Genomic DNA, 12,217 nt, shown 5'->3' with positions numbered 1-12,217 from the left:
GCACGGACAGCTTTGGCATGGGCTAGAACGTCACTCAGCAGTGTGCGGGGGTGTAGACGGAGAGTGTGGAAGGGCTCCTGCTGTCGTCTCCATCGGAGATGGAACGTTGGAGATGGACCTTGGCCGCAGCACACACTCAACCTTGGATTCTTGAAGAGGCCTCTTTGCAGGGTATTTTTTTAAGTCAGCAAGCACTGAATTCCAGGCTACCTCAGAAATTACCCAGCCACTAGTTGAAGGACAAAAAGGTTTTTTGAGAGCTAGGCCAAGGATTCAGTTTGCTTCTGAAACCAGAACCTGATACGAAGGGAGCAAAGAGAGTGAAGTTTGTCTTTACCTTCTCAGGGGGACATTGTGTCCTGCGCTGGCACGTATATCCACGTGTGGAGCATCAATGGGAGCCCTGTTGTGAGTGTAAACACATTCACAGGTAGGAGCCAGCAGATTGTCTGCTGCTGCGTGTCGGAGATGAACGAGTGGGATACACAGAACGTCATAGTAACGGGACACTCAGATGGTGTGGTCCGGGTAAGTCAGCTGCGAGAAAAGCACGTTAGGTCTCTGCTGCCCAAGTTTACCTGAAACAGTTGAAAGACATCTGACCAGGTTGTAATATTGTTTAGCAAACTCGCTCAGATTCAAACAAGCCTTGGCCACTGTGTTATCAGACGTGGGGAACATCAGTGACTCGGCTTCTTTTCTTCCCATTAAGTAGATCTGTTAGTGCCACTAACCAGTTGGCAGCTTGACACAAGATGGTCACTTAAACATGATTCCCATGTCACTTTGGGATTGCTAAAAATGTAGATTACCTACGTGTTGGCTTTTCGGCCTGCCAAATGGCTTCTTAGGGAAAACAGGGACTGTCTCTTTTCTACAGAGAATTACAGAGCTAGAAAATGCTTCCAGAGGCCTCAAGTTGTCCGTTCCGTGTCTAGAATCCTACATGATTTCACCTGAATCCTAGATAGTTTATCCTTTTCTTAGTTTTCTCTGTGTTGGGTGTCTGCAGAAAGTAGAGTCCAAGGAGTATTTACCTTAGTAGTCTTTTCAAATATTTGGGCTTTTCTCGCTCAGGAGATTTTTCTTTATGCCTGTTTTCTTTAATTGTGCTCTTTGTAAAAGCAGAGAGCAGCTGATTGCTGTCCTCATAGTCACAGTCACAGGCTGGGCACAAGGAGGCTTTCAGCCACTCCCATACCACACCTTGTGCCTCAGACAACAGGCACCCCCCAAAGTCTGCTGTCTCCAGAGCAGCGTTTCAGACAACTCCATCTGTGAGGCGTGATGAAAAGCTCTATAGCCAAATACATTTGGGGCTCCTTACTCTATGCCTTCTTAGAGATCTAGAGCATATATTTGTATATGCGAGGCTCTCAGAGTTTTTTGTAGGAAACACAAAAGTGTACTTAGTTGAACCATATTTTTCAAACTTACTTGACCACAGTCCTTTTCCCTCCACCATGAAACACACATTAACATCTCATGGAACACAGTTCGGGAAGCACTGTTTAGGTGTAGTGTTGGGGAGCAGGGAAATTCCTCCCTCTACCCTTCTTGAGTTCCTATGGCTGGACCAATAAAATTGATGGAAGACCAGATTAACAGGAGAAAAACCAGTTGAATACGTATGTATGGGAGATCATTAAAAAATGATCCTCAGAGAATGAACAAAGAGGCATTGTCTCTTTTTACACAAAGAGACAATAAATTTGTAAGGAATTGACAGGACAAAGAAACTTAAATTTAGGGTACATAATTAGTGAGAAATTTAAGCAGAGTTTAGGATTGAAGTAGTAAATTAGTAAAGGTAACAAAATTTGTTTGCTTATGCAGGTTTCTCGGCCCTGAATTCCCTATCTCTGGTGCTAAGAATATCTCTATCTCCTGGTACAGGGAGGGTACCTTTCGCTTGGGAGATTTATTTCCTGATTTCATGGGGAACAGAGAGGAGGGTCAAAACTTTAAGTCAAAATAAGTAACTTTAATTCAAAATAAAAATATGCCATTGTGGGTTATTTTGAGGTGGCCTGTCCTGGGTCCCAACAGTAGGCAGTCCCCTGCCACGTTTTTTCAAGATACAGGGAAATCTAATTTTACACAATAATAGAAATTAAGTTATTTGTTTAACCCCAGGAGCCCATCCTGTAACATGCAAATCGTTTCCTTAACCTATTTAAGTGTTTTTTATTTTCATACTTATTTTAATTTAGTTTTGGAGAATGGAATTTTTGCAAGTTCCTGAAACACCAGCTCCTGAGCCTGCTGAAGTCCTAGAAATGCAGGAAGACTGTCCAGAAGCACAAATAGGTATCTAATACTCTCTAAAAAGTTATTCACGGCCAGCCTGGTGGTGTAGCGGTTAAGTTAAGTTTGCACATTCTGCTTTGGCGGCCCAGGGTTCACTGGTTCAGATCCCAGGTGCGGACCTACTCACTGCTTATCAAGCCATGCTGAGGTGGTGTCCCATATAGAAGAGCTACAACTCTACAACTATGATACACAACTATGTACCGGGGCTTTGGGGAGGGGAAAAAAGAGAAAAAAAGGAACATTGGCAACAGATGTTAGCGCAAGGCCAATGTTCCTCAAAGAAAAATAACCTTTAAAAAAAAACGGTTCAGTAGTTTTCATATGTTTTTCCAAGTCATTATGGATAAACTTATCTCAAACAGCATAAACAAGAGCCTGAGGTGGGGCATCGCTCTCAGAAGCACAGTAGCCACCTAGTATGTGAGGTAGCGGGGCAGTGTGCAAAGGTTTCTCTAGTTCACTGGGCAGCACTCACCCGGGTAGTGTCTTGTGGTTGGCTTTTCATTCCATATTAAATATAGTTATTAGCTTGCTGGAGTACCAAAGGCCTAGGCTTTCAGTTTTGAAAATACAAAGCAAATCTGGAGGGCGCAGCGTTGGACAAGTCCGATGGCCCATACCTCAGTCCCACGTCTGTTCTGCCATCACTTGACAGGCTCACTGTGGATGACAGGGCAGCATCTTGTTTGTAAACCATTCACAGAGGCAGACAGAGTCCTTACCCCGGGCCTGCTCAAGAAGGGCATTAATTCAAACTGAAGCTTGGTGATCTGTACTCTGTTATCTGTTATTTGTGAAGCACTTTAAAATTTTCCAGTAAAATATAGAGATAGATGATTTCTGTACAGAATGATTGGAAACAATGCCATAAAACCAGGCTGAGATCTGCTGTGGGTTGCTCATCTCCAGAGAAGTTACCCCCCTTCGATTTAGAACAGTTGGTGCAAGAGACTTCCCAGAAAGGAAAAGGGTTTTAGGTTTGGCCTTCAGATTGTTTCTCCATGGTTAATTTTTGTATACTGAGAATTCAGCATGAGTTTGATGATATGAAAGAGTTACTAAGGGAAAAGGCTTATTATCAGAAGGGCAAAATCACTTTCTTTTGTAAGTTGAAAGGAGTTTTTATTTTCTTTGCCAGAAAACAGAAATGATCCTGTGGGCAGGGCATTTTAATGCTTGTATTACTTTAATGTATGTAAATTTCTACATAGTCAGTTGCAGCTTCAATAAAAAAAAGGTCCTCTGGGTGTTTGGAGACATAAAAATTCAGTTCAATTCAGTCAGTATTTGGGGATTAACATATTGTATGTCAGACATTGGATTAAGGGTCCAATGAGAAGTGGGTCACTTTCCCTTCCTTTAACAAAGCTTTTAAGTGAATAACAGTGGAGGATGAGATGAATAAATGAGATAGAAGAAGGGGTCAGATTCAGAGAGGAGAGACATTTGTTCATCTTCTTCCTCCTTATGTATTTGTATTGCGGACAGAGTTTGGCAGAGGTGGCAGAGAGGGGAGAGCAGCCCACAAGGAAGGCTTGTCTTTGGGCAGTGTAGACATGGTGGGGCTTGAGGGCAGTGGCCTTTGTGAAAGGGAAGACAGGCCAGTGGTTCACTGGAAATAAAAGCCTTTTCCCACACTGCTTGTTTGAAGACCTTAAAGCTCATGATCATAAGCCACTGGGGTGAAAAAAATCCACTCAAATTAGTCATCTAGACTACTAGTGTTAGTGAGCAGAAGGGAGGAAAATTATTTGTCTTGCTAAAAAAATATATATGTCTAGTGGGCTGGTGCTTGCATGCTTGTTTTTCCAATTATATATATTTATTTCTCATAAATTTTCCCTCCAGTAGACTTTATTGCAAGGGAGTGGGGAGCTGAGATGAAGAAATGCAAAATAACAATAGAAAAGAGAATAAAAAACCAAAATCCTAAATTAAAGCTTTCATCAATAATTCATTCATCTATGTGGTCACTTATATTGACTGCTCTCTGGAAGGCACTGTGCTTGGGGCCCCTTCTCTCAAGCCAACCACTGTCATGTAGAAAGAATGTCCACAGTAAATAGCTGGGAGTGAGAATTTTAAATACATGAGAGGCATACAGGTGTTAAAGGAGTCCAGAAGAGAGAGAAGTACTTTCTGCTACAGGAGCTGGGTAAGATTCTAGAGAAAGAAGTGTTCAAGAACACAAAGAGATTGGGAAGATGGGTCTAGGTGGGGCCAAAGGCACATGCAAAATGAGCCATAGGGCGGAGCAGGGCTGCGTGGAGAGCAGAGCTGGCACTGTCTAGCTGAACTGAGGGGCGGGGAGTGTGAGGCAGGTACTGAGAAATTTGCAAAGGCAGGTTTTGGCCAGATTGTGAAAGATGAGTGCCAAGCTAAGTATTTTGGCCAAAGTATTCTATGAACTCCGAAATTCTAACCTTTTTTTGCTATATGTAATCTAGCTAAAAATTCTGGCATTTTTTTTTCTGTTATTGTTATACTTAGCATAAAATACTATGTGTATTGTGTCTTAACTGGTAAAGGAAAAGTACCAGTGGGACAAAGCTGGGTCTAATATAACGTGTGTGTTTTCTGATTCTCCCAATGCATTACCCAGGGCAGGAAGCGCAGGACGAGGACAGCAGTGATTCAGAAGCGGATGAGCAGAGCATCACCCAGGATCCCAAAGACATGCCAAGTCAGCCCAGCAGCACCAGCCACAGGCCCCGGACAGCCTCCTGCCGAGCAACGGCCACCTGGTGTAATGACAGTGGCTCCGATGACTCCAGGCGCTGGTCCGACCAGCTCAGTCTAGATGAGAAAGACGGCTTCATATTTGTGAACTATTCAGAGGGCCAGACCAGAGCCCATCTGCAGGGTCCCCTTAACCACCCCCACCCCAATCCCATCGAAGTGCGGAATTACAGCAGATTGAAGCCTGGTAACTTGAAGTCTGGGGTCTATTTCTCACTCTTTGTGGGTGGTGTGAGGGTTGGTGGACTGAGGCGGTGGGCTCTAGCTCTCCCTGCACCCCATCCCTGTTACCAGGGCCACACAGAGAAGGCCTCTTAACTTTCTTCTGTGTAAAGTGGACTTAGAGGTTCTGTCCCACAATGGTGTTTGCAATATGTTGGGCATTTTTTAAGAAAAAACGCCTCAAACCAAAAAAACCATTCATTTATCAATCATGAAAGCTTTTGAAAATTGGCAAGTTATTGATTACAGATAAGTGAATAAAACTGTATTCACAGATAGCTATGCCTATGGTGGAGTTAGAGGCAAGGTCCTCAGTTGGAGAAATTGTATCTTCTTGCACTGAAAATTTCCCCTTCTCTGTATTTGCCTTTGTGAATGAGATGTTCTTCGGCCTGGCCCATGGTCAGTGTTAAGCTAGATTACTTTATCTTCAACTGAGGCAGCAGCTGCTGAGAACCAGAAAAGCTGCTGTAACTGTGTGTTGTGGGACCCTAACTTTTGAGAGCACCATGTTAGGGAACACCTACCAAATGTTGGCTTCCCTCACTTTAGCGTATCGTGTCTTGACTGTTCCACTCCAGGGTACCGATGGGAGCGGCAGCTGGTGTTCAGGAGTAAGCTGACTATGCACACGGCCTTCGATCGGAAGGACAACGCACACCCAGCAGAGATCACTGCCCTGGGCGTCTCCAAGTAAGTGTCAGACCTTTTCCAGCTCCTCTTCCCAGCCGAGTCATTTGCTTAGTCTAGGCCCACGCGCTCCAGGCCAGTCTTTGGGGTAAACAGGTTTCATTTGCATTGTCATACGTGGCTCCAACAGACAAATCAGAAGAAGAAAGCTGCCAGTGTGTATATTTTAATTCCAAATTTAAAAAAAACAAAACACTTTGCCTTCTCTGTTCTTCAAACATACGGCAAGGTTTGATCCAAAGACGGTTGAGATGGAAGTGTAAATTCGGGCTCAGTTCTATTTTTGTCTCTCTATGCACACAACCCCCACCCAACACACACAGCCCCTGAAGCCTGGAGAGCCTCAAGAGTAACAGCAGGAGCTCTTCAGCCTCGAGGCTGTGCGGAGGCCTTCCCTGAGGTGACTGCGTGTCGTGTCTCCCGCAGGGATCACAGCAGGATCCTCGTTGGTGATAGTCGAGGCCGAGTTTTTAGCTGGTCTGTGAGTGACCAGCCAGGCCGTTCTGCTGCTGACCACTGGGTGAAGGATGAAGGAGGGGACAGCTGTTCAGGCTGCTCGGTGAGGTTCTCTCTCACGGAAAGACGGCACCATTGCAGGAACTGCGGCCAGCTCTTCTGCCAGAAGTAAGATGAGATGCAAGCTTTGAGTTTCTGTGGGTTAAGCTCTAAGAATGCCGATTATGCCCCCTGAGCATAGGCTCTGGTTTGCGTCAGGGTCCCCACTACAGTGTGCATGTCAGTCTAAACCGGTCTCCACTTTCTCTTGGTTCTTTTTTATTACAATTGTGAAATATTTCTATCATATTGAAAAACACAGAAATAATCATCACAAACACCTGGTCACCTGTGACTCAGAATGGGAAGGTGCTAATATTTCATTATATTTGAATATAAGACATTATGGATTCATTTTAAGCCCTCATTGCGCCCCCACCAGTCACACCCTCTGCTTCTCCGTGTTATTACACTTGGAGTTATTACACTTGGAGTGCGTGTATCGTCTCCATAAACAATACAATGTTATTGTTTTGTGTTTTTCAGTTTTATATAAATATAGCATACTGTCCGGACCTCCTGTAACTTGCTTTTTTTACTCAACATTGTTTTTGAAATCCATTCACTTCAATAACTGTTATTCTAATATTTTCATTTTAACTGCTGTCACCTATTTTTTTGTGTCTACTTCCCTTTTCGTGGACTCTTCAGGGATTTTTCATTTTATCAATACTATAAACACGGCTGCAGTGCACGCCCTTGTCAATGCCCTCCTCGTAGACAAGCTGGAGCGTTTCTGAGGAGATAGCTCAGAATGGGATTGGTGGGTCGGAGACGTGCTCCTGAGCTTCACTAGGTATTGCAGATGCTCTCCAGAACAGTACTGCTGGTTGACCTCCGGCAGGATGTGCGGGCTCTCCAGATTCTTATTCATACCTGTGATTGCCAAGCATTTTCTCTTTTGCCAATCTGATAACCAGGAGTGCTTTGGCAGTGCTAGTGAGCGTGGACGTCTTTTCATGTGCTTATTGGCTATTTGAGTTTCGTCTTGGGTTGCTTGGCCCATTTTCCTTTTAGGTTGGCTTGTCTTTTTTTTTCCTACTTGAATTCTTTATATGTTCTAGGCTCTAATCCTTTGTCTTTTATACATCTTGCAGATATCTTCTGCCACTTTGTGGTTTGTGTTTTAACTTTATATATGTTTTTTCTGCCACACAAGTATTTAATTTTGATGTTGTCACCCTTATTACTTCTTATGATTTTTTTTTTTGGTGACGAACATCAGCCCTCAGCTAACATCTGATGCCAGTCCTCCTCTTTTTGCCGAGAAAGACTGGCCCTGGGCTAACATCCATGCCCATTTTCCTCTACTTTATATGGGATGCTGCCACAGCATGGCTTGACAAGCGGTGTGTTGGTGCGCGCCCAGGATCTGAACGCGCGAACCCTCGGGCCGCTGAAGCAGAGTGCGTGCATTTAACCGCTACACCACTGGGCCGGCCCCAACTTTTTATGATTTTTGCTTTTGGTTTCTTAAGAAATTTTTCCCTGTCCTGAGATCATAAAAGTAGCCTTGTTCGGGGCTGGCCCCATGGCTTGGCAGTTAAGTGCGCGTGCTCCGCTACTGGCGGCCGGGGTTCGGATCCCAGGCGCGCACCGACGCACTGCTTCTCCGGCCATGCTGAGGCCGCGTCCCACAGGCAGCAACTAGAAGGATGTGCAACTATGACATACAACTATCTACTGGGGCTTTAGGGGTAAAAAAAAAAAAAAAAAAAAGGGGGGAGGAGGATTGACAATAGATGTTATAGCTCAGAGCCGGTCTTCCTCAGCAAAAAGAGGAGGCTTAGCATGGATGTTAGCTCAGGGCTGATCTTCCTCACAAAAAAAAAAAAAAAAATAGCCTTGTTTATTTTCTTTTAAAAGTTTCAAAGTTTTGTTTTTCACGTTTAGGTCTTTAGGTCCAAATCCATTTGGAATTTATTTGGGGGTTTGACATGGGACAGGGATCTTTTTTATTTTCCCCATATGAAAAGTCAGTTGTCCCATCACCATTGATTTGGGTGCCATCTCTGTCGTCCACTGGGGTCCCATACATACATAGGTGGTCCTTACTCTCCATGGCAGACACAGAAGAGATCCTGTGGGCAGTACTCTCTAAGGCTTATATTGCCTTACCGGAGACATGCTTTCATAGAAAACATAAATTGTATATTGTTTTTGAGCCAGTTATTGAGGTTTTGTGGGCAGTGACTTATTGGAAAGGACCTGGTCTTTGGGTTTGCGCTGACCAAATGCTCACTGGGCTACTGTCCATTGTGTCATCCCAGGCAAGTTACTGGCCCTCTCTGAGCTTCAGTTTCTTCATCTGTAAAATGTGAATAATTACCTCTTCTCATAGAGATGTTGAGAGAATTAAATGAAATTGTGTTTATGAGTTTTGTAAAGCACCAAGTGCAAAGTCTGGCAATATAGGTGTTCATTAAAAGGTGTTATATTATAATTATTAATTTTGTTTTCAAATTAATGTCTTAAACCTTTTTTCCTGGAAAGTTTGATTCAAGACGAGGTAGCCAGAATGTTGCTACCAGCTGTTCCTTACGGGAATGTCTATGACGTCGGCAGACGATTCTGTCTTGTGGTTCTGTGCTTTGAGGAGCCCACTCTATAAAACCTAGTGATCTAGTAATTTCTGATAGTCAACACCCCCCTACGTATGCTGGCACACATCTGTTCTTTGTAGTGCTTAGTTTTCAAAATATTGTTTAAATATAGGTAATCACTTAAATTATCCACTGCTATCAAATGTTGGTTGGAGGCTTTTTTTGGAAAACCACCCACACAGTGATTGATTATAATAGAGCAGGCACAGGAGGACGAGCTGTCCAGGAGAGTAGAGCTCTGCCCACAGTCTTCATGCCCTTCAGTTGCTGGGAGCTTGTCAACACTCCTGAGGGTCTCCTCCAAGTCCAATAACAGTCCTTTAAACCCCTTAAGCTGGTAGCACTTCATTTATTCTCTGGACACTTTAGCTAGTAGATTAATGGAGGAAATGTAATTCTCTATTTCAGTGCTGTGGAAAGCCAAGCTTAAAGTAATTAAGGGCCACTTCCAAGATCACACCCTGCTTTACTCCAAGAATAAGAATAGTTTGTAAGGAATTTGACCATCTCTTAAGTATAGTCTACTTCAGGGAATTCTATCAAGGTAAATAGAAAATGAGAACATTTGGATCAGAGAGAAAAGCCAAACTACCCATTTAAGAAATGACTGAGGAGTGGATCAAAGTGTTTAAAAGCCCAAAGGACTTGATAGTGACCAAGTGTCTTTTAAAATGGGTAGTAAGTCTTCTCCTGCCAAGAGCAAAAGGTGAAGTTCAAGTAAAGACACTGGCATGCCACCCAGCTTCCTAGGGACAGTGGCCTCACAGCTCTTCAGACCCCTGGCTTCCTCCTATAGGAGAATCTTAACTTTTTTTTTTAATTCTCCTCAGTCAAATAAAGAGCTTGCCTTGGTTTAGTATTACTTTTCTTCATAGGCTGAAACACGGCATTCCTTTTGGTGCTTAGTCAGCCACATGAATGACACAAACCAGTATGGTCTTTGCATTCTTTGGCATGATATGGTGTTTGGCATTACACTGCAGTCTTTCCATTCGATTTGTAAATTAGTATTGCTTGGCCCAGTGACCAAACATGGAGACGACCTTTGACTACTTGGTTTTGCTTTCCTTTAGGTGCAGTCGATTTCAGTCAGAAATCAAACGCTTGAAAATCTCATCCCCGGTGCGTGTTTGTCAGAACTGTTATTACAACTTACAGCATGAGAGGAGTTCAGAAGATGGGCCTCGAAATTGTTGAAGTCTCAACAAGTCGATTGGAGACCATGGTCTGTAGACCCCCTTCCCGATTCCCCTGTCACAGCTTGCAGCTCAGAAGGCATCAAAACAGTCTCCGTTTACACATCTCTTCATACCATGTGTTTGAAGTATTGAATTCAAAGGGATCATTGAATAAACGGGTGTAGAGTACGGTAATGGGGCGGATGCTATTCAGGTAACAGCACAAGAAGACAACGAGGTGGTTCCTAGGAGCAACATTTTCAATATCCGATTCTCCCTGTTAACAACAGCTGTCTCCAAGAGAAAATCCTCACTATTGACTGTCTTTTCTTGCGTCTCATTTTTGTAGAGCTACTCATCCTTATTTGGAAAAACCAACAACAAAAAAGGCTTTTAGAAAATGGTTGTAAATCTATCTTCTTTGCAAGTAACTGTGTATATTGTAAATAGGTATAAAGGCCTTTTTTCTAAATAAGGACTTAACTGTCTGTAACATGAGACTTCAAACTAAACCACTAACTCAATGAACTGCTTATGGTTTGTCTGACATCTCTCACCAATTAATTATAAATGTTTTTTTAAATCCTCAAAGACATTATCTGTGGTCTTTTTTTTTCCCCCTTTCAAATCCAACCTGTGTGCCCAATGTCCTTTCTTTCAAGTTGCCCACAGTATCTCCACTTAAACTAGGCTAGTAACCAAAATAACGTGGACCTTCTTTAGGAAACAGTGCGGGAGAAGAAGAGTCAGGCCATAAGATGCCCTGGAAATATTTGGGCGTCTTGCACCTGGCTACGCACCACCTCAGTGTTGTTCTTACGTCTTAAGGCCCCTGTAAACTTCTGTGTGGACTGCCATTTGGTCATAGTGTATCTTCTTAGCGTTGCATAGCGGTGGTCAGGTGATGGATGCAATGCAGGAAACAGCTCTGCCTCAACTAATGGAAATATATTTGCATGTAACCCAAATTAGCTTCTCTTGCATAGAACATAATAAGTATGTGTCTTGGTGACACCCATGTTCTACTATAGCTTATTTTCAAAAAAGGGTAAAAAAAGAAAACAGTGTACAGAATTAACATATAAACCTTGTTGTAAAACTGGATCATGTCAGAACTGCTTATAATTGACCTTTACCATTTAATGCCATCTACCTGAAAACAGTGAGATTTATACTGTATCAGTCTATTTTTTTGTTTTTGCTATGAATATAATTACAGTATTTTAATATTTAGTTATTTAATTTGTTCTAGTAGTTGGATACAGAACACACAAATCCAGGGAGACTAAAGCTGGTGGGGGCTAAGAGATAAGTTTAGTTTACAGAAAAAAGGCTTTGGTGGTGGGATTTTTTTTAAATGTGTGTTATGTACATATATATATATATATATATATATATATAAAACAAATGAAACAATTAATCTAGATTTTAACATTTTCAGATATTTAGTGATAATATTATGAACAATTCTAAAAGCCCTGTGATTTGAAAAATGTAGAATCATTTATGGCCCAAGAAAGGAAGGACAGGCCTTCACACCCTCATGGAGGCATTTCACAAAGGACAGTGGCTTTGGCTTTCCCGACTTTTCATCTTTAGGCCCTGGTGACAGGCACACTTATGCACTAAAATGCACATATATGCACATGCGTTCAAAAACAGGCGTTGGTACGATAGTAACCTTGTACCTAATGGGCTGAAACCAGCTTAAGAACAAATTTGTTCTTCCTGATAACTAGGTCTCCAAGAGAAAATATAAAGGCTGCTTTAGTGCCTTATGCTTACTAAATTTAAATCTTTATTTACCTAGGTTTGAGCCTACAGTCTATTTATGATTACATATCAAAATTGATTAAAACAGTTCCATTTCTAAAAGTTCAAATATACTTGTTAATAAAAGGATTATCGGCATTAATA

At 42.5% G+C, this 12,217-nt stretch overlaps 1 protein-coding gene across 11 annotated transcripts in view; it reads left to right on the top strand.

Moving 5' to 3' along the window:
- WDFY3 (WD repeat and FYVE domain containing 3) overlaps window positions 1-11,691 on the top strand; it is a 258,056-nt gene extending 246,365 nt beyond the window's left edge. For all 11 annotated transcript variants that reach the window (XM_058547432.1, XM_058547433.1, XM_058547434.1 and 8 more), the window contains 6 exons: window positions 346-528; window positions 2,214-2,310; window positions 4,916-5,239; window positions 5,856-5,967; window positions 6,391-6,588; window positions 10,196-11,691. In XM_058547432.1, coding sequence (XP_058403415.1) covers window positions 346-528; window positions 2,214-2,310; window positions 4,916-5,239; window positions 5,856-5,967; window positions 6,391-6,588; window positions 10,196-10,319 — 1,038 coding nt within the window. In that variant the 3' untranslated portion in view covers window positions 10,320-11,691. The remainder of the gene's footprint in view (window positions 1-345; window positions 529-2,213; window positions 2,311-4,915; window positions 5,240-5,855; window positions 5,968-6,390; window positions 6,589-10,195) is intronic.
- Window positions 11,692-12,217: the final 526 nt, after the last annotated feature.

The sequence above is a fragment of the Diceros bicornis genome, chromosome 8, assembly GCF_020826845.1.
Source record: "Diceros bicornis minor isolate mBicDic1 chromosome 8, mDicBic1.mat.cur, whole genome shotgun sequence".
NCBI lineage: Eukaryota > Metazoa > Chordata > Mammalia > Perissodactyla > Rhinocerotidae > Diceros > Diceros bicornis.
The sequence above is the reverse complement of the archived record's forward strand: the minus strand, read 5'-3'. Positions and strand labels throughout refer to the sequence as shown.